This window comes from Rana temporaria, chromosome 13 (assembly GCF_905171775.1).
Source record: "Rana temporaria chromosome 13, aRanTem1.1, whole genome shotgun sequence".
Lineage (NCBI taxonomy): Eukaryota > Metazoa > Chordata > Amphibia > Anura > Ranidae > Rana > Rana temporaria.
This window is the reverse complement of record NC_053501.1, coordinates 106,396,517-106,415,446: the sequence shown is the minus strand read 5'-3', so window position 1 is coordinate 106,415,446 and position 18,930 is coordinate 106,396,517. Positions and strand designations below refer to the sequence as shown.

Here is an 18,930-nt window from a genome sequence, read left to right as displayed (position 1 = left end):
CACGAGTGATTAACATAAAACACGCCCCCCTGTTCCACATTTGAATTAGGCGGGCTTACGCTGGCCTATTTACGCTACACCACCGCAACTTACGGAGCAAGTGCTTTGAGAAAACTGCACTTGCCCGCATAAGTTGCGGAGGCGTAACGTAAATAGGATACGCTACGCCCGCTCAAAGATACGCGGCTGTACGTGAGTCCGGGCCAAGATGTCTGAAGGATCGAATGAGCTTGTTGGTGTAACGCACCCAGGGAGAGGTACAGCAAGCACAGCTTCCAATGGGGCCAGGCAGTGAGACCAGGCGACGAAATTCCACTATATTGACATCAATGGGTATCCACCATGGGTTTAAGCAACGTTACTTCATACACAGATCCTCCCAGTGTAACATATGTTAAGGAGAGAAGTTGAGCCACATAGTATAATTCTGTTTAACCACTTAAGCCCCGGACCAAAATGCAGCTAAAGGACCTTGCCCCTTTTTTGCGATTCGGCACTGCGTCGCTTTAACTGACAATTGCGCGGTCGTGTGACGAGGCTCCCAAACAAAATTGGCGTCCTTTTTTTCCCAGAAATAGAGCTTTCTTTTGGTGGTATTTGATCACCTCTGCGGTTTTTATTTCTTGCACTATAAACAAAAATAGAGCGACAGTTTTGAAAAAAAATCAATATTTTTTACTTTTTGCTATAATAAATATCCCCCAAAAATATATATATATATTTTTTCCCTCAGTTTAGGCCGATACGTATTCTTCTACCTATTTTTGGTAAAACAAATCTCAATAAGCGTTTATCGGTTGGTTTGCGCAAAATAGATAGCGTTTACAAAATAGGGGATAGTTTTATTGCATTTTTATTAATTAATTTTTTTTTACTACTAATGGGGGCGATCAGCGATTTTTTTCGTGACTGCGACATTATGGCGGACACTTCGGACAATTTTGACACATTTTTGGGACCATTGGCCCGGATTCAGGTAGCAATTGCGCCTGCGTAACCATAGTTGCTGACTTGCGCCGGCGTAACGAGTTCTCCTGATTCAGAGAACTCGTTACGCCGACTGCAGCCTAAAATCTGCGTGGCATAAGGCTCTTATGCCACGCAGATTTTAGGCTGCATTCTTGCGATGACCTCTAGGGGGCGCTCCCATTGTGGTCAGCGTATAGTATGCAAATTGCATACTTACGCCGATTCACAATGTTGCGCGCCCCCTGCGTACGCAAGTTACGTCGGTTCCGTCCGTCGTCTTTAGCGTAAGGCTGCCCCTTCTAAAAGCAGGGGCAGCCAATGCTAAAGGATACCCGTCGTTCCCGCGTCGCGCCGTTCGAATTTGACGTCGTTTGCGTAAGTGATTCGTGAATGGCGCTGGACGCCATTCACGTTCACTTTGAAGCAAATGACGTCCTTGCGACGTCATTTGCCGCAATGCACGTCGGGAAAGTTTCCCGACGGAGCATGCGCTGTACGCTCGGCGCGGGAGCGCGCCTAATTTAAATGATTCCCGCCCCCGATGGGATCATTTACATTGCGTGCGCTTACGCCGGGCAATTTTGCCGGCGCGCCCTCGCAATTTACGGAGCTACTGCTCCGTGAATCAAGGGCAGCGCAAATTATTTGCGGGGGCGTAGGGCAAAATCGTTGCCCTGTGCCTCCGCAAATAATGCGCTAGTCGTACCTGAATCCGGGCCATTGTCATTTTCACAGCAAAAAATGCATTTAAAATGCATTGTTTATTGTGAAAATGACAGTTGCAGTTTGGGAGTTAACCACTAGGGGGCGATGATGGGGTTATGTGTGACCTGAAGTGTGTTTACAACTGTAGGGGGGTGTGGCTGTAGGTGTGACGTCATCGATTGTGTCTCCCCTATAAAAGGGATGACACGATCAATGCTGCTGTCACAGTGAAGAACGGGGAAGCCGTGTTTACACACAGCTCTCCCCGTTCTATAGCTCCGGGGACCGATCGCAGGACTCCAGCGGCGATCGGGTCTGCGGGTCACAGAGCTTCGGACCGGGTCGCGGCCCCGCGCCCACGGCTGAGTACTAGTACAGGACGTACCTGTACGTGTATGTGCCCAGCCGTGCCATTCTCCCGACGTATATGTGCAGGAGGCGGTCCTTAAGTGGTTAAAAAGTGGTAATTTATTAAATATGTCCATGTTTTTTATTTTTTTTCAGTGCCGGCCAGGATGACCAGACCTTTAAAAGACAATAAATCTACGCTAATAAGACAGCTAAACAAATTCTCCTTCCTGTACAGCCACTGAGGAAAAAACAATTTGTAATTTTAGTTTGCCTTCTAGGTAGTCTGTTAAAAAAAACTTAAAAAAATTCTATGTATAGTTCAATGTGTATGAAGAACCTGAAAATAATTATTGTAAATATAAATATTTATAATCTGCAATTTTCAAAACCTTTTTTCATACATTCCAAAGTGTTGCAATCTTTAATTTTAATCTCATCCTATCTCATCTTTAAAAATACAGAAAGATGCACAAATGTTGTTTCCCTTTAAAAATGCTCAGGGTTATTGTCAGCGCTGGGATGACCCAGAAGCTCTAAGGGTGATACCTATACACTTAGGTGTACGCAGGGGGTGTGCCAGGTGTGCCTGGGCACACCTTAATCACTCCGTGAGGTGCTGATTTCCCCCTACTGCCCAGGCTTCTCCTGTGTTGGCCCCCCGCCCCACAATGCTGCTGACTTCACTCTTTTCCTCTCCTCTCCGTTTAGGCGTAAGCGTGGTCAGGAACAAAGCGGAGGTTGGGAACAGGTGGGCAGAGGTACAAGCCGAATCCACAGGGCTGCCATCAGGAATTATGGGGCCCCTTACACAGCCTCAGGCATGGGCCCCCTGAAACAGAGGGAAGGGGGGTGCTGCCACGCTTCAAATTGAGAAGCAGGGGGGGCTGCCGCAAATTGAGAAGTGGGGGGTACAGTCACCGCTAATTGAGAAGCGGGGGGGGGCGTGAATTGAGAAGCTGGGGGGTGCCACGAATTGCGAGGTTGCCCTGGGGACCTCTGGGCCCCTTACAAAAAAAAGAAAAAAGGGGGGTAGCCATCCGGGCCCCTGGGGACCTCTGGGCCCTTTAATAAAAAGAAAGAAAAATAAATAAAAAAAATGTTTAATAAAAAAAAGGGGGGGGTAGCCATCCGGGCCCCTGGGGACCTCTGGGCCCTTTAATAAAAAGAAAGAAAAATAAATAAAAAAAAATGTTTTATAAAAAAAAAGGAGGGGGGCATCCTGGGCCCTTTAATAAAAACAAAAAATATATATAAAAAATATTTTTTTTATTAAAAAAAGGGGGGTTGCCATCCGGGGCCCTGGGGACCCCGGGGTCCTTTAACCAATTAACCACCGCACGCCATAGAATAACGGCGGCAGGGTGGTTCCTTAACTCTGGGAGGATGTCATATGACGTCCTCCCAGAATCGCGCTCCCGCGTGCACCCTGGGGCGCGCACACGGGAGTGTCCGTGACCGCCGGGTCCTGAGGACCCGGCAGATCACAGTAAATCGCCGCGGTTTACCAATGACGGAGCGATCACTTGTAAACAAACCGGCGTCATGTGATGACGCCGGTTCCTTCCTCCTCTCTCTGTACCGAACGGTACAATGTAAGAGGAGAGGGGAGAGAGCGGAGGCAGCAGCAGTGCTGCGGGCTGGATCTGTGACATCCATCCCTGCTCAGCCATCCCTGCCCAATACATACAATACCCTGCAATACTCTGCCCCATACTGTGCAATCCCTGCAATGCCCCGCAATACTCTGCAATACCCTGCAATACCCCACAATACTCTGCAATACCCCGCAATACTCTGCAATACCCCGCAATACGCTGCAATACCCCACAATACTCTGCAATACCCCACAATACTCTGCAATACCCAGCAATACTCCGCAATATTCTTCAATACTCTGCAATACCCCACAATACTCTGCAATACCCCGCAATACTCTGCAATACCCTGCAATACTCTGCCCCATACTGTGCAATCCCTGCAATACCCTGCAATGCCCCGCAATACTCTGCAATACCCCGTAATACTCTGCAATACCCCGCAATACTCTGCAATACCCCATAATACTCTGCAATACCCCACAATACTCTGCAATACCCCACAATACTCTGCAATACCCCGCAATACTCTGCAATACCCCACAATACTCTGCAATACCCCGCAATACTCTGCAATACCCAGCAATACTCTGCAATACTCCGCAATATTCTGCAATACTCTGCAATACCCCACAATACCCCACAATATCCCGCAATACTCTGCAATACCCTGCAATATCCCACAATACTCTGCAATACCCCGCCATACTCTGCAATACCCCACAATACTCTGCAATATCCCGCAATACTCTGCAATACTCTGCAATACTCTGCAAAATCCCGCAATACTCTGCAATACCTCACAATACTCTGCAATACCCTACAATACCCGTTTTTATTTATTATTTTTTGCGGAAAAACGTGTCAAACTAAAATAAAGTAAAGTAAAGTGAACAATAAAATATATATATTTTATAAAGCGCCCCTGTCCCCGTGTGATCGCATGCAGAAGCGAACGCACACGTAAGTCCCGCCCACATATGAAAACGTTGTTCAAGCCACACATGTGAGGTATCGCTGCAAACGTTAGAGTGAGAGCAATAATTTTGTCCCTAGACCTCCTCCGTAACTAAAAACATATAACCAGTAAAAATATTTAAAACGTCGCCTATGGGGATTTTTAAGTAGCGAAGTTTGGCGCCATTCCACCATTGTGTGCAATTTTGAAGGGTGACATGTTGGGTATCTATGTTGTAATAAATATTTCGACATCATATGTCATCCTGTAAAATACAGGAAGAGGCGCCGAGATTATCTTCCCCATTTTACATGTTTAGTGTTATCTTTCTAGACATTTCCCAGTCACCATGCATCCGGAAATAACTGTGCTCTTGATCTGTAAGTAAAATGTATTTTTATTTTTAAATCTAGTAAGACGTATCTTGTATTAATTGTACAACTCCAACCAAACATCTTTTTGGAGAGAGTGGAGAAGGGTTAGCACCTCTCTCAATATTAATTATTAAGGTTCATATCACTGTTTCTCTAGTCATCGGACAGATTTTCATTACTTCCTGTAGGGTCGCCTAGACAGGAACGAGAGGGGAATACTCAACAGATACAAACAGTAGCAAACTTTCTATTTTATATAGCATGAGGAAGTGAGAGAACTTCAAATTTCAATAATTATCTGTGTTTTTGGTAAGGAGATTTCACTTTCTATGCGGTCACAGCTGGAAAATGACATTCCCACAACAAAGAAGCAGATATGTTAACTTTTTGCACTTTAAACAAAAATATGCTTTGGCTGGACTTGGACCATTAACCATTTCCGTACCCTAGAATGTCATGTGACGTCCTAGACTTCAGTGGGGAACAGTGTTGCCAACCGTCCGCATTTTTACGGACAGTCCGTAAAAACGGGCCCTTTTTTTCCCCTGTTCGTAAATGTCCGTGGTCGCGGGAATGTGCCAGTAAAAATAGCCGAGATCGGTTTGGCTTGAAACTGCGCATGGAGATTGGAGGCAGGGGGGGATTGGAGGCAGGGGGTGATGGTGGCACCTCAGAGGGGGGCGGAGGCAGGGGGTAATGGAGGCAGGGGGAGATTGGAGGCAGGGGGTGTTAGTGGCAGGGGGGTGATGGTGGCACCGCAGAGGGGGATGGAGGCAGGGGGCAATGGAGGCAGAAGGAGATTGGAGGCAGGGGGTGATTGGAGGCACCGCAGAGGGGGATGGTGGCACCACAGAGGGTGGGGTATGGAGACAGGGGTTGTTGGTGGCACCACAGAGGGGGATGGAGGCAGGGGACGATGGAGGCAGGGGGTTGTTGTAATATATGTTGTAATATGAATGAATTAATGAAAACTTATATAGCGCAGCACATGCGAACTTAATTGCCTCTGGGCGCTTAATATGTTGCTGGGGTCCCAAAAATGTCCCCAAACTCCAGACTGGGGTGGCAGGTGCAGGCACTGGTTGGGCACCTTAGATAATTCGGGGGGTCTCTGGGACTTTCCACCGATCAGAACCGGTTCCCAAAACACTGTGACCGAAAACTGATTTAACATTGTCGCCTATGGGAAAACAGTGCCGGTTTGGGACGCTGTTGTTCCTCGGCCTTTTCGCACTTTAAACAAAAATATGCTTTGGCTGGACTTGGACCATTAACCATTTCCGTACCCTAGAATGTCATGTGACGTCCTAGACTTCAGTGGGGGACAGTGTTGCCAACCGTCCGCATTTTTACGGACAGTCCGTAAAAACGGGCCCTTTTTTTCCCCCGTTCGTAAATGTCCGTGGTCGCGGGAATGTGCCAGTAAAAATAGCCGAAAAATAGCCGGCCCTTGGGGCCACACTTAGCATACACATTCCTACAAGGGGGCGAAGAAAGTAAGTCGGTACCGGTTACGGTTCGGGAGAACCAGTCAGGCAAATGTGGTGGTTTTTGGGCCTATGGCCAAAGTGACTAAAATCGGTTAACGGTTAATAACTTTCAATCAACTCCAATGACACAAGGGCCGGGGGCGGGGCCAAGTCCTGTAGTCGGCGGCTATGGATGCCGAATACAGGACTCAGGAGCGCGCCAGCAAGGTAACCCCCTTCGGAGATCGCTTCTCAGAGGGGGTTATCAGAGGCCGGGGGAGCCGAGACAGCAGCTGGGAGACCCCAGAAGACGAGGATTGGGGCCACTCTGTGCAAAACGAGCTGCACAGTGGAGGTAAGTATGACATGTTTGCTATTTACTGTGTTTTATTGTACCAATATACCATTATGTACCTCCGTTGCAGAAAACGAAAAGCTTTCTTTGATTTTTAGAACAAGGCCTTACCTTAGCTCTTACTGTATTTCTTACAAAGCTTCAGTGACTTCCTGCTATTGATTTATAGGGACACTTTTTTGTCTGCAGGCAGTCTTATTTTAATTAGGGGCGGGCATTCATTTTTAGCGTAGCAAAGGTAGGAATTCGGTGGAAATGTGGGTGTGGTTTAAACTAAATAGTGGGCAACTATGCAGTGTACGGTGGTCAGCAGTTTTTTTTCTGTGGGAAATGCAGGCATGAAAGCCCATTCGAATGAATGGGCTGCCACGTCCACGCAAACCCTCATAGATGTAGTTAACCAGGACTAAAAGCATCAGCAGTGTTGACATGTGTGCCAGTGCCACTATGACCCTTGCTCTCTATTTACAGAGCAACACCACAGCCAGGTCAGAGTTTAGGAACACCCTATGGGGAGAAGGCAGCACATACCTGGGGGGGAGGGGAGAGAGAGGGGGAGAGAAATGAGGGGGATGAGAGAGAGAGGAGAGAGAGAGAGGGGGGGAGAGAGAGAGGGAGGAAGGGGGAGAGAGAGAGAGGAAGGGGGAGAAAGAGGGAGAGTGGGAGAGAAAGAGAGAGAGAGGGGGGGAGAGAGATAAGAAAGAGAGGGGGGAAGAGAGAGAGAAAGAGGGAGGGAGAGAGAGGGATGAAGAGAGAGGGAGGAGGGGAGAGAGAGAGGGAGAGAAAGAGAGGAGGGGAGAGAGAGAGGAGGGGGAGAAAGAGGGAGAGTGGGAGAGAAAGAGAGAGAGAGGGGGGGAGAGAGATAAGAAAGAGAGGGGGGAAGAGAGAGAGAAAGAGGGAGGGAGAGAGAGGGATGAAGAGAGAGGGAGGAGGGGAGAGAGAGAAAGAGGTGAGAGAAAGAGAAGAGGGGGGAGAGAGAGGGAGAGAAAGAGAGGGGGAGAGAGAGAGGGGAAGAAAAATAGAGGGGAAGAGAGAGAGTAGGGGAGGGGAGAGAGAGAGAGGAGGGGAGAGAAAGAGAGAAGGGGGGAGAGAGAGGAAGGGGAGAGAGGGAGAGAAAAAGAGAGGGGGAGAGAGGGGAAGAAAGGGAGGGAGAGAGAGAGAAGGGGAGGGGAGAGAGACAGAGAGTAGGGGAGAGAGAGAGAGAGAGAGAGAAAGGGAGAGAGAGAAAGAGAGAGAGGGAGAGAGAGAGGGAGAGAGAGAGAGAGAGAGAGAGAGAGAGAAAGAGAGGGAGAGAGAGAGAGAGAAGAGGGGTAGGGTGTTCCGCTCACTATCCGCTTGCTCTGAATACAACCTTCTACCGATCCCTCAGTCAGCAGCTCCTAACCCACGGCGTCCCAAGCATATAGGCAGCATGGCATAGGGGGGGATCAGAACAGCAGTGGAGCTAACAGCCCTACCCTCTCCTTCCATGCTGGAAAATAGATCTGGGCGGGCTGCTGCCTGTCTCCCTGAGTCCTGTCCCACAACGGCAGCAGCATGTATCATTCTGCAGCGCCACTCTAATGGGAAGATAATCTCGGCTGACCATGCCCCCTCTCATCACTGACAAATCCGCAGAACTTCCAAGAGGAGGTGGGGGTGACAAAGCGGCCTGGGACAGAGGCCAATTTTCAAGATTCTGGCTGGGACGATAAGAAAGTGGGACATGGGTTGGATTTTCAGGACTGTCCCGGCAAATTCGGGACTGTTGTCATGTATGCATCTCTCCATGCGTGAATTTGCCTAGCTTGTCAATGTAGGGTATCACAGCAGCCACGTTTTCTATATCCGCATGTAGTACAAGGGGCTGCCTCATTGGATACAGGATGATTGGATAGATGGTGTCTCCTCCTATTCCATAGGTCCCTCACCAACACTCCTGGTACCTCCCCCCTGGAGTGTCCACCATAGTAAGCTGCTTGCTATGGGGGCACTCATGCAATCTCACTCCCGAGGTTCCTTTGTGTGTCCAAAAGACCCACGGAGCATGGCTCAGCCCTGCCCCCCGCTGCCTCCTCACTGGCTGTGATTGACTTCCGCTGCTGTCTCTAAGCCAATGAGAAGTGAGAGAGCTAAGAGAGCCTTGGCTCTCGTGTACATTGCTGGATCAATATCCGGCTTTGGTGAGTATAAGGGGGTGCCTGGGGTGGAAGCTACACTACCGATCAAAGTACAAAAACCTTCTGCCTTTACAACCACTTTAAAGCTAAAGTTTAGTTGAAAAAGTAATTTTGCTTCTATAGCTGCAGTCACATCACCTACCTGTAATAAAGTATTTCCAAAATGTGGCAGGCAGCCGGATATTTTAAAAATCTTTTGTGCAGTGAAAAGAGGTCCTCCTTCTGCTGCTGAACCTCCTCCCCTCTCATCCCATGCATAACATGATCTGTGAATGAGGGAGAGAATCCTGTCATTCATCCAACTCATTATTCATTTGATAATGTAATTCCTTATCCACCATATAATTATATTATTTTATATTAATAACACTCTCTTTTCTGTTTTCTTTAGTGTTTCTTGTGGAAAAAGAAGGTAAGAGAACCTTATTCAGTTATTGTCAGTCATATTTTGAAACAAATATAGCCAGATTCAGATAGAGTTACGCCGGCGTATCAGTAGATACGCCGTCGTAACTCTGAATCTGCGCCGTCGTATATTTAAGTGTATTCTCAAATCGAGATACACTTAAATGTAGCTAAGATACGACCGCCGGCGCCGTCATATCTTAGCTGTCTATTTACGCCGGCCGCTAGGGGCGTGTACGCTGATTTACGCCTAGAATGCGAAAATTAGCGAGATACGCCTATTCACGAACGTACGCTTGCCCGTCGCAGTAAAGATACGCCGTTTACGTAAGGCGTTTTCAGGCGTAAAAATATTCCACCAAAAAGATGGCGCAGCCAATGTTAAGTATGGACGTCGGACCCGCGTTAAATTTTTTTTATTTTTACGTCGTTTGCGTAAGTCGTCCGTGAATGGGGCTGGGCGTAATTTACGTTCACATCGAAACCAATGAGTCTTTGCGGCGTAATTTGGAGCAAAACACGCCCACCTCTTCACAATTTGAATTAGGCGCGCTTAGGCCGGCACATTTACGATACGCCGCCGTAACTTAGGACGCAAGTGCTTTGTGAATACAGCACTTGCCTTTCTAACTTACGGCGGCGTAGCGTATATGAGATACGCTACGCCTGCCTAACGTTAGGCACGGCTACCTGAATCCAGCTAATAGTCTTTGATTGTCTTCCCTGATGTTGTAAAGCGCTGCGTAAACTGTTGGCGCTATATAAATCCTGTATAATAATAATAATAATAATAATAATAATTGAATCACAGCTGGATTGTGGTCCTTTATATTATCTTGCTTTGTATTAGCCCGGGTTCACAGGGCAGCATGCCCTCCCCAGGCTGGGCTCCTCCACTCTGGGACAAGACCCAGAGCTCGGTGTGCTCACTAAATAAATATAGTCATCCAGCCAGCCTTCAGAGCCTACCACTCTGAGATAGACCAGGATCTGCATAGCTGCACACCTACTATCCAGAAACTTCTCCAGTCTCCTCAATACAAAGGAAGCCATAGGCAGAACTAGCAGTAACTGAGCAGATCTAAATAGCAGATTACAGTGAGCAGAATATTATTTTCTCCTGTCACACAATTACAGCCACCATATGGCAACTACATACCTCCCAACCCGCACGGATTCTGCACGGACTTCCCCCCCATAGACACTTTTTTCCCGCAGTCCCGTGATAGAGTAAATTTTCCTGCACAGGAAGAGGAGCCAGTGAAGGCAGCTGTAATGTCGGGCGGTCGGCAGCAGCCCCCTAAACCCCCCCTGCTTACAACAGCCGCGCCCCCCCCCCCAACAACTTAGATGTCAGGATAAAAAAAAAATCACCGTCCCGCGGTAGCAAGGCCCCCGCGCAACAATTCATTGAATAAATGTACCCCCGTTGAATTTTTAAAAGTTGGGAGGTATGCAACTACTGTGTGCCAAAAACACAACTTAACAGCTATCTATCCCAGCACCTACCTTGGAGGGTGCTACACATAGTACACGTTCTATGGCCCAGATTCACAGAGAGCAAGGCACACATTACGCCGCCGTAGAGCAAACACCGTAGGCCACACCAACATAGCGCGAAGAGGCAGGCATTGCATTCAGCAAGCCAGTGCTCCCAACGCTGCGCCAGCGTGGCGTGGGTTTCGAAGGCGCATGCCAGCGTAGGTGGAAGTGGGTGTGACCCCATGCAAATGAGGCGTGACCACATGCAAATGATGGCCTGAGCGCCAGACAGGTAAGTATCACAAACTGCACATGCGCCATGACGTGGACGCATGCACAGCACCCCCCTGCGCCGGCTCACAACCACGCCGGCACAACTGCCTAAGCTACGTCGGATCACCGCATATACCATGAACATAACATATGCCCAGCCAGACACACGTCCAACGCACAATACGCCGGCTGTGTGTTCCCTGGTGCAGATCTGTGTATGTCTGTTGCCGGGTTGCACCTCATTTATGGGGAATAACTTTGCGCCGGACGTACAACTTACGCACACCTCGCGTAGCATGCACCGGGCACACGCACGTTCGTGAATCTGCGTATTTCCCTCATTTGCATGTTTGAATGGCTAATCAATGGGAGCAGCACCATGCGTCCAGCCCATATGTGCGCCCACTCTACGCCGGCGTGTGCAAGCTACGTCGGCGTTGTGTAGCTTGTTTTTAGATGCATGTTGGTTCGTGGGTCACACATACGACGGCGCACATTGGCACTTACGTCGGCGTAACGTGTTATAGGTCGGCGTAGGTGCTTTGTGATTCTGGGCCTATAACTATGCCATGAAAGAGCTGGTTGATTGTGATTGTAATTGCCCACCAGGCCAAAGGTTCCCAGTGAAAATCATCCTCTTGAATGTGAAAGGTAACTAGATTCCAAACAGCGACTCCTCAACAGGAATATAGTTCTGGATGTACTGCAGTAAGCTTCCCAAATAGTGCACAGAAACGTTCATATGGCAGGTACTCACTGTGCCCCCGTATATGCCACTTCTGAACATGTTGCCAGTGACCTGGATACCCAGTAGAACTTTCTGCATGCTTTCAGGGTGCTGGGCCTTGGGTCCCTGAGCCCTAGCAGGAACTGGGACCCCGTAAAAATCTATTTGGTGTTGCAAGTAGTCTCCCAGGGATGCCTCAGCCCTCAGGCTGGGTCTTACTCCCCCAGGAACAAGAGAAAGCTGTTCTAGGTCCCTGTCTATTTATACTCCATCAGCCCCCTGCTGATGGAGTATATCTATCTGATTTACGATCCGCCGGCGCAAGTTTGAGAGGCTAGTGCTGTATTCACAAAGCACTTACCTCAAAACTTGCGGTGGCGTATCGTAAATCCCCCGGCGGAATTCAAATTCCGCGGCTAGGGGGAGTGTAGTATTTAAATCAGGCGCGTCCCCACGCCGATCGAACTGCGCATGCGCCGCCGGCTAAATTTCCCAGCGTGCATTGCTCAAAATGACGTCGCTAGGATGTCATTGGTTTCGGCGTGAGCGTAACTTGCGTCCGGCCGTATTCTGAATCGACTTACGCAAACGACATAAAAATTTAAAAATCAGCGCGGGAACGATGGCCATACTTAACATAGGATACCCCTCACATAGCAGGGGTAACTATACGCCGGAAAAGGCCGAACGCAAGCGACGTAAAAAAAAAAGCGACGGGCGGGCATTCGTTTCTGAATCGGCGGTTCTCCTCATTTGCATATTCGTCGCGTATACAAACTGAAGCGCCACCTAATGGTGAAGCCTAAGATCCGACGGTGTAAGTCACTTACACCTGTCGGATCTTAGAGGGATCTATGCGGAACCTGATTCTATGAATCAGGCGCATAGATACGACGGCCGGACTCAGAGATACGGCGGCGTATCAGGAGATACGCCGTCGTATCTCATATCTGAATCCGGGGCCACTGTGTGCAAAACGAGCAGCACAGTGGAGGTAAGTAAAACATGTTTGTTATTTTTTTTTTACTTTAGTGTCACTTTAAAGGCTGGTAAATGTCCAAGTATAACCCCCCTAATAGATGGAACAATTAATCACTTTGTGATGACTAATTGTTCCATAAGATAGTGAGACCCGTTTTCCTTTCCAACGATCCCTGATTGTGTCCTGACAAAGCCTATTGGCGAAACACGGTGACGCACAAGGGCTCACTCAGTATCATATATTTTCTATATATGTTTTTAATTCTCCTAAGGCCCCGTACACACGACCAAGTTTCTCGGCAGAATTCAGCCAGAAACTCGGTCGGAGCTGGATTCTGCCGAGAAACTCGGTCGTGTGTACACTTTTCAGCGAGGAGCCGTTGTTCAATGAGGAAAAGTCGGCCCGCCGAGCTCCTCGGCGGCTTCCACACTGAACTCGCCGAGGAACTCAATGTGTTTGGCACGTTGAGTTCCTCGGATGTGTGTACGGGGCCTTAAATGTTTATGTACCATGTATACTGTAAATTTTAAATACATTTTGTAATATTTTGATAATGTTTCACTGTTCATTGTGCCTCTAAAGTCTGACCTGTTACGATCACCCAGAAATTCACAGACCACGTAATCGTGAACGACCCGGCCATTTTTCTGCTCCATGACACCCCTATTCCGGAACGGCGCTACAAGAAGTCAATTGTACGGCATTTACTGAATGCGGCTAAGTCCTGCATTCCTCTTAGGTGGAAGAAGAGGTCGCCCACGTCGGTGGGCATGTGGATGCGGAGGGTGGAAGATATCAAGTGGTTGGAGGACTTGGTCCTCACCGCCCAAAACAAGCAGGAGAGGCACTCTCAAGCGTGGAGGCTCTGGAACATGTATATCTTCTCGGATGAAGGGTCGGCAATGCTTGCTTCCTAATCTGATCAGGAGACATGGCCCGTTGTATATTGCGGTGGTGGGCCTACTCCCATTTAGTATGGGCCTACTCCCAACCCTGGGTCGCCCCTTCTTTTCCCCCTCCCTTTCTCCCCCCCCTTTTTTTTCCTCTTCTTTATTTTTTTCCCCTACCCCCCTCTCCCTCTGCTCACTCTATCCCCTCTGCACCCTTGCTGTCTCTCTCTCTATCTCTAGCAAATGACAGGCGAGATCTGGACAGGGCAATTGAATTTCAGATAGTTACGAGATAGTAGCGCGAACTGCCGATGTTTCTGGAGCACAGGCCAGCATAGGGGGAAGAGGCTATGCGGGTAGCCTTGTGATATAGGGCCGATACTTACTCATGTTTTGCTTTGTACATCTGCAAATACCCGGCCCTGTCCGGGATAAGAATGCATGTGTTTCTTCCATTGCCCTTTTTGTGGACAGTATTGTAGTACTTGTATGTATGTATGTATGTTTTCATGTTTTGTAAGAAAATAAAATAAAAATCTATATTTGAAAAAGTCTGACCTGTGGGTCACTATATAGTGTAAAAAATATATAGTTGTGCTAAAATCAACCTATTACAAATCAATCACACCTCTGACTAGGGGTCAGTAGTCAGCGGATCCCACCATCTGCTGCGCCTACTACGCAGACTCACGCCCTTTATCCCGAAAGAGGACATTGCAGTCGTGGTGGGAACAATCATCAATTCCAGACTCGACTACGCAAATGCCCTCTATCTAGGACTCCCCAAATACCAAATCACTCGTCTGCAAGTCGTTCAAAATACGGCCGCTCGACTAGAGACTGGGAAAAAAACATGGGAATCAATCTCACCTTCACTGAGATCCCCTCATTGGTTGCCAGTAAAAGACAGAATCACTTTCAAGGCACTCTGCCTAATACATAAGTGTGTTCAAGGCAACGCCCCCCAATATCTATGCGAAAAAATAAAAGCCCATAACCCCAATCGCATTCTGCGATCCACCAATCAAAACCTCCTTCAGATACCCAAGGCCAGATACAAGTCCAAAGGAGATCGAAGATTTGCAGTCCAGGGACCTCGGCTGTGGAATGCACTACCAACCACCATCCGACTGGAGGGGAACCACTTGGCCTTCAGGAGAAAGATTAAAACCCATCTCTTCTGAGGTCAAGGGGTTCCTTACCCATGAAATGGATACAGCGCCCAGAGGCGATTCAGTTCGCATGTGTTGCGCTTTACAAGTCTCTCTCTCTCTCTCTCTGACTACAAAACTTGTGCTTGTGCTAAATAAACAACCATAAGGTGCATAATAGAATCAAAGAGAATAAATTAACGTCCACAGTACAGGTATATACAAGCTGATGTATATCATGAATCAATCACTGCAGATGGTTCATAGGTTGCAGTAAACACTGCAAAGGTGCAAGGTGCTGTCTGTCAAAAATTTCCAACAACGCCTCAGATCTCACGGCACTCAGAGAAAACAAAAATAATAGAACATAGCGCAATAAGCTAGTGCTGAGAACAGAAGCAATACAGCATGTGCTCCACTCACATGCCCCCAGCCGGGTAATAGCGCATAATCCGATCAGATATGGTATTGTACTCCTCAGCTTTCTGGATCTCGTCACTAGGCTCCTCCCCTACATGTTACGTCACTTGACACGTGACTTTTTCAAGGTTATTTTATACATATTCACTATATAGTGTTCTTTCCCCTTCCTTGATCAAACTCTTTACATGTGTGGCTATATGAGTGTTTTTCTCTAATTTTCAGATTACAGATTACTAAAAACTAAATTTACCTAACACCAGTAGCCTACTTAGGGGCAGTGGAGTATCTAGGGTATGGCAGCCATGGAAAGTGCCATGGGCGCCATATGAAGGAGGCACTGATGAGTGGCTGGGCAGCAAGGCACTTACCAGGGTCTGAGGGTCTCTTCTTCCCTCCTCCCGAGCATAGGCAGGATCTCCTTTTCAGCACCTTTGCTAATGGACAATGGCAGCGCTATCCCTGCTGCATTCAGCCACAGCCCTCCCCTGTTCTCCCAGGCTCTCCCATTCCATCTGGTCGGATTGGCAGCGCACAAAGAAGGAGGAACATCAGTTTCTCCCTCTCCTCTGTGAAAACTGAGGCCTTAAAGGATCACTAAACAAAAAAAAAATGTTGGGCTAAATAGCTTGCTTTACCTTATAGCAGTCTTGATTTCATGTCCTCATTGTCCGTTTTGGCTTTGAAGCAGCTGTAATCCTTTGCTGAAATCCTCACTTCCTGGTTCTCTGGCTCCATAGTAAATGTCTCATGGGAGCTTCTCACTGTGGTCTAAGCTGTGTGTCTAAAACTCCTCAGAACCAATCAGATTAATTTTAAAAACAAAACACTGCCCTGGATTTGTTTGTTTTTGTTTTGTGTGTCTCTTTACTTCACATAAACATGAAATCAGTTTAAAAGTGAAAGTGAAACTAGAGGCACATTATATGATAGAATTTAATCTATTTTTCATAATTTTTAAAAGGAATCAGTTAACTTTTATGTCTCTATACCCTGTGACCCTTTAGTGACCCTTTAAGTGATTAAGATTTCATCACTTCCAGTATTACTTCTGCATTTACCTGGCCTTGGAGGGCAGAGCAGGGATCAAGGGTCTAATAAACCCCAGATTTCTCCATAAAGAGGATATGTCACTACCCAAGGTATCACAAGGGATGATAAATATCACTAGTTTTGTTAGCTGTTTTTTTTATCTGAAAGATGGGTTTCAAATGTTTCCACAGGGGCGCAGTTTCAGTGCTTGCCATAGGCGCTATTTTCACTAGATACGCCTCTGCTTAGGGGTGCTTCACAGGTAGACAGGCACTATTAAGCTTCAAAGGAATTTTAATATAAACTCTGTTTCCTTTTCAATCAATAAACGGACATTTTGAACCTTGTAGGATCTGCAAAAGAGAGACCTGTGGTGACCTTCACTCCATGCTGGAACAAGATCTTCCGAGGAGAGACTATAACAATGACTTGTGATGTGAAGCCGGCTAGTCCAGTAAATATGAGCTACTCCTGGTACAAGGATAATAACAGGATACACACAGGACAAAGCTTTGTAATTACAAGTGCAGAAACCCCACACGTTGGGAATTACCAGTGCGAAGGCGATTATTCCGAGAGAAGTGACCTCATTCCACTGCACGTCAGTAAAGGTGATTAAATGGATCCATAGTTTTACCCGTCTGTGATGTGGGATAGGAACAGAAAATATGACACTTTGTTTACATGTAAAAATGTCCCTTTAAATTTGCTACCGTGTGCTCTGTGCCCACGGGACCCGTGGTCTCGATGTCCGCTGGTTTCCCGCGATTGTGTTACGAAGCTGCAGAACAGGGGGATGCTTGTGTAAACAAGGCATCTCCCTGTCCTGCCTGGTGACAATGTCACTGATCGTCTGCTCCCTTGTCATCGGGAACAGTGATTTTTTTTTCTCCGTCGGAGTTCCATACAGACGAACGGAATTTCCGAAACATGTTCTCTTTCTAAGTCCGTCGGAATTTCCGACGGAAAGAGTCCGATGGGGCATACGATGAAAAAATTCCATCTGACTTTTTCCGATGCCGTGTGTACGCGGCATTAGACCAGGCCTATTCTGACACTTTTTGTTTAGATGTAAAAATCAGCTTTTTTTTTTTCCTATAAAATTACTCCCAAACACTATATACAGTATATATATTTTAACCACTTCAATACCAGCCCATTGTCATATGACGTCCACAAAGGACATCTACCGTTCCGAGTGGACGTCATATGACGTCCTGGGCTTTGTGGGGGGATATCTGAATGATGCCTGCAGCTAGAGGCATCATTCAGATATCCTTCTCTTCTGCCGGCGATTCTGCACAACGTAAGAATGATCATAGTGGCGGTTCCGCTGCTTGATCGTTCTTATAGGCGGCGGGAGGGGACATCCCCCCCTCCCGCCGACATCCATTGCTTCTCCGGGCTCTCCCGTGCCATCGGGGGCCCGGAGAACGAATTGTCCGGCGCTGGCAGGAAGCATAGAGATGACTGGTGACCAGATGGTCACCAGTCACCTCTATGACCGTCGGAGGACCCGGGCGCGATGTGATGACGTCACGCCCGGGTCCCCGTAAGTAAACAAAGCCACGATTGCGGCTGCTAAGCAACAGTAATCATGAGATCGGTGAATTTTTTTTCACCGATTTCATGCTTTCAGGCCTGTAGGAGAGATGCAGGGTCTTATTGGACCAGCCCTTCTTGCAACAACAACCATACCATGTTCAAAGTCACTTAAATCCCATTTCTTCCCCATTCTGATGCCCGATTTGAACTTAAGCAAGTTGTGTTCACCACGTCTAGATGCATTGAGTTGCTGCCACGTGATTGGCTGATTAGAAATGTATGTTACCAAGCAATTGAACAGGTGTACCTAATAAAGTGGCCAGTGAGAGTATATCTCTGAGGTTGTTCAGTTCCAATCTTCTGTGATAAAGTGATTGGCCCTTTACCATTCTGAAACCATCACAAAGTCAACCAAAGGATCTGGTCCAGGACCTGCAATTTTCTGCCTGATATCTGATGTTTTTCAGGATTTTTTTTACTTACTTTTTTCTTTATTCAAATATTTCAGTTTTACAACATACAAACCATCAAACACTGATTTTACAGAATATGTATCTTTAAATTCCTGGTTCTTATTTTCAACAATCTCCAACTATAATTATATACCACAAATAAAAATTAAAATAATACAAAAATATTCATATTTCATATGTTTTTCAGTTGGCATGAGATATGGCATCACACGACATGACATGGGGAGAGGTGGGAGCATTTGGTGGGCTAAAACAAATGCCATAAAGAAGTTGGCCATCTTTTGGTTATCCCTGCTTATATAATTTTGTTTTTCAGACTGGGTGATCCTGCAGGTTCCTCTCCATGTTATTGAAGGTGACGATGTGACTCTGAGATGTCGCCATTATCCCGGATATTCTGCAAGGCAGACTAAATTTTACAAGGATAATGTCGGGATAAGGAACTGGGAATCTGATTCTGTGTTGCACATAAGAAACATAACAATGGAAAGATCCGGTGGATATAAATGTAAAAAAGAGGTCTATCACAACTTATTGTATTATAAGCACACAGGAGAAGATGTTATATCTGTAAAAGGTAAGTCCCTCGTACTTGATTTTGGTGAAGCAGGAAAC

The 18,930-nt window shown here is 47.2% G+C and overlaps 1 protein-coding gene across 2 annotated transcripts in view; it reads left to right on the top strand.

Moving 5' to 3' along the window:
• The first annotated feature begins 4,877 nt into the window (after positions 1–4,877).
• The window catches only part of LOC120921159 (high affinity immunoglobulin gamma Fc receptor I-like), a 32,875-nt gene continuing 18,822 nt past the window's right edge, over positions 4,878–18,930 (top strand). The window contains exons 1-4 of one of the 2 annotated variants that reach the window (XM_040333859.1): positions 4,912–4,958; positions 9,327–9,347; positions 16,648–16,908; positions 18,632–18,892. In XM_040333859.1, the coding sequence (XP_040189793.1) occupies positions 4,928–4,958; positions 9,327–9,347; positions 16,648–16,908; positions 18,632–18,892 (574 nt within the window). In that variant the 5' untranslated portion in view covers positions 4,912–4,927. Of the gene's footprint in view, positions 4,959–9,326; positions 9,348–16,647; positions 16,909–18,631; positions 18,893–18,930 lie in introns of both variants that reach the window. The other variant, XM_040333860.1, reaches the window with a different exon arrangement.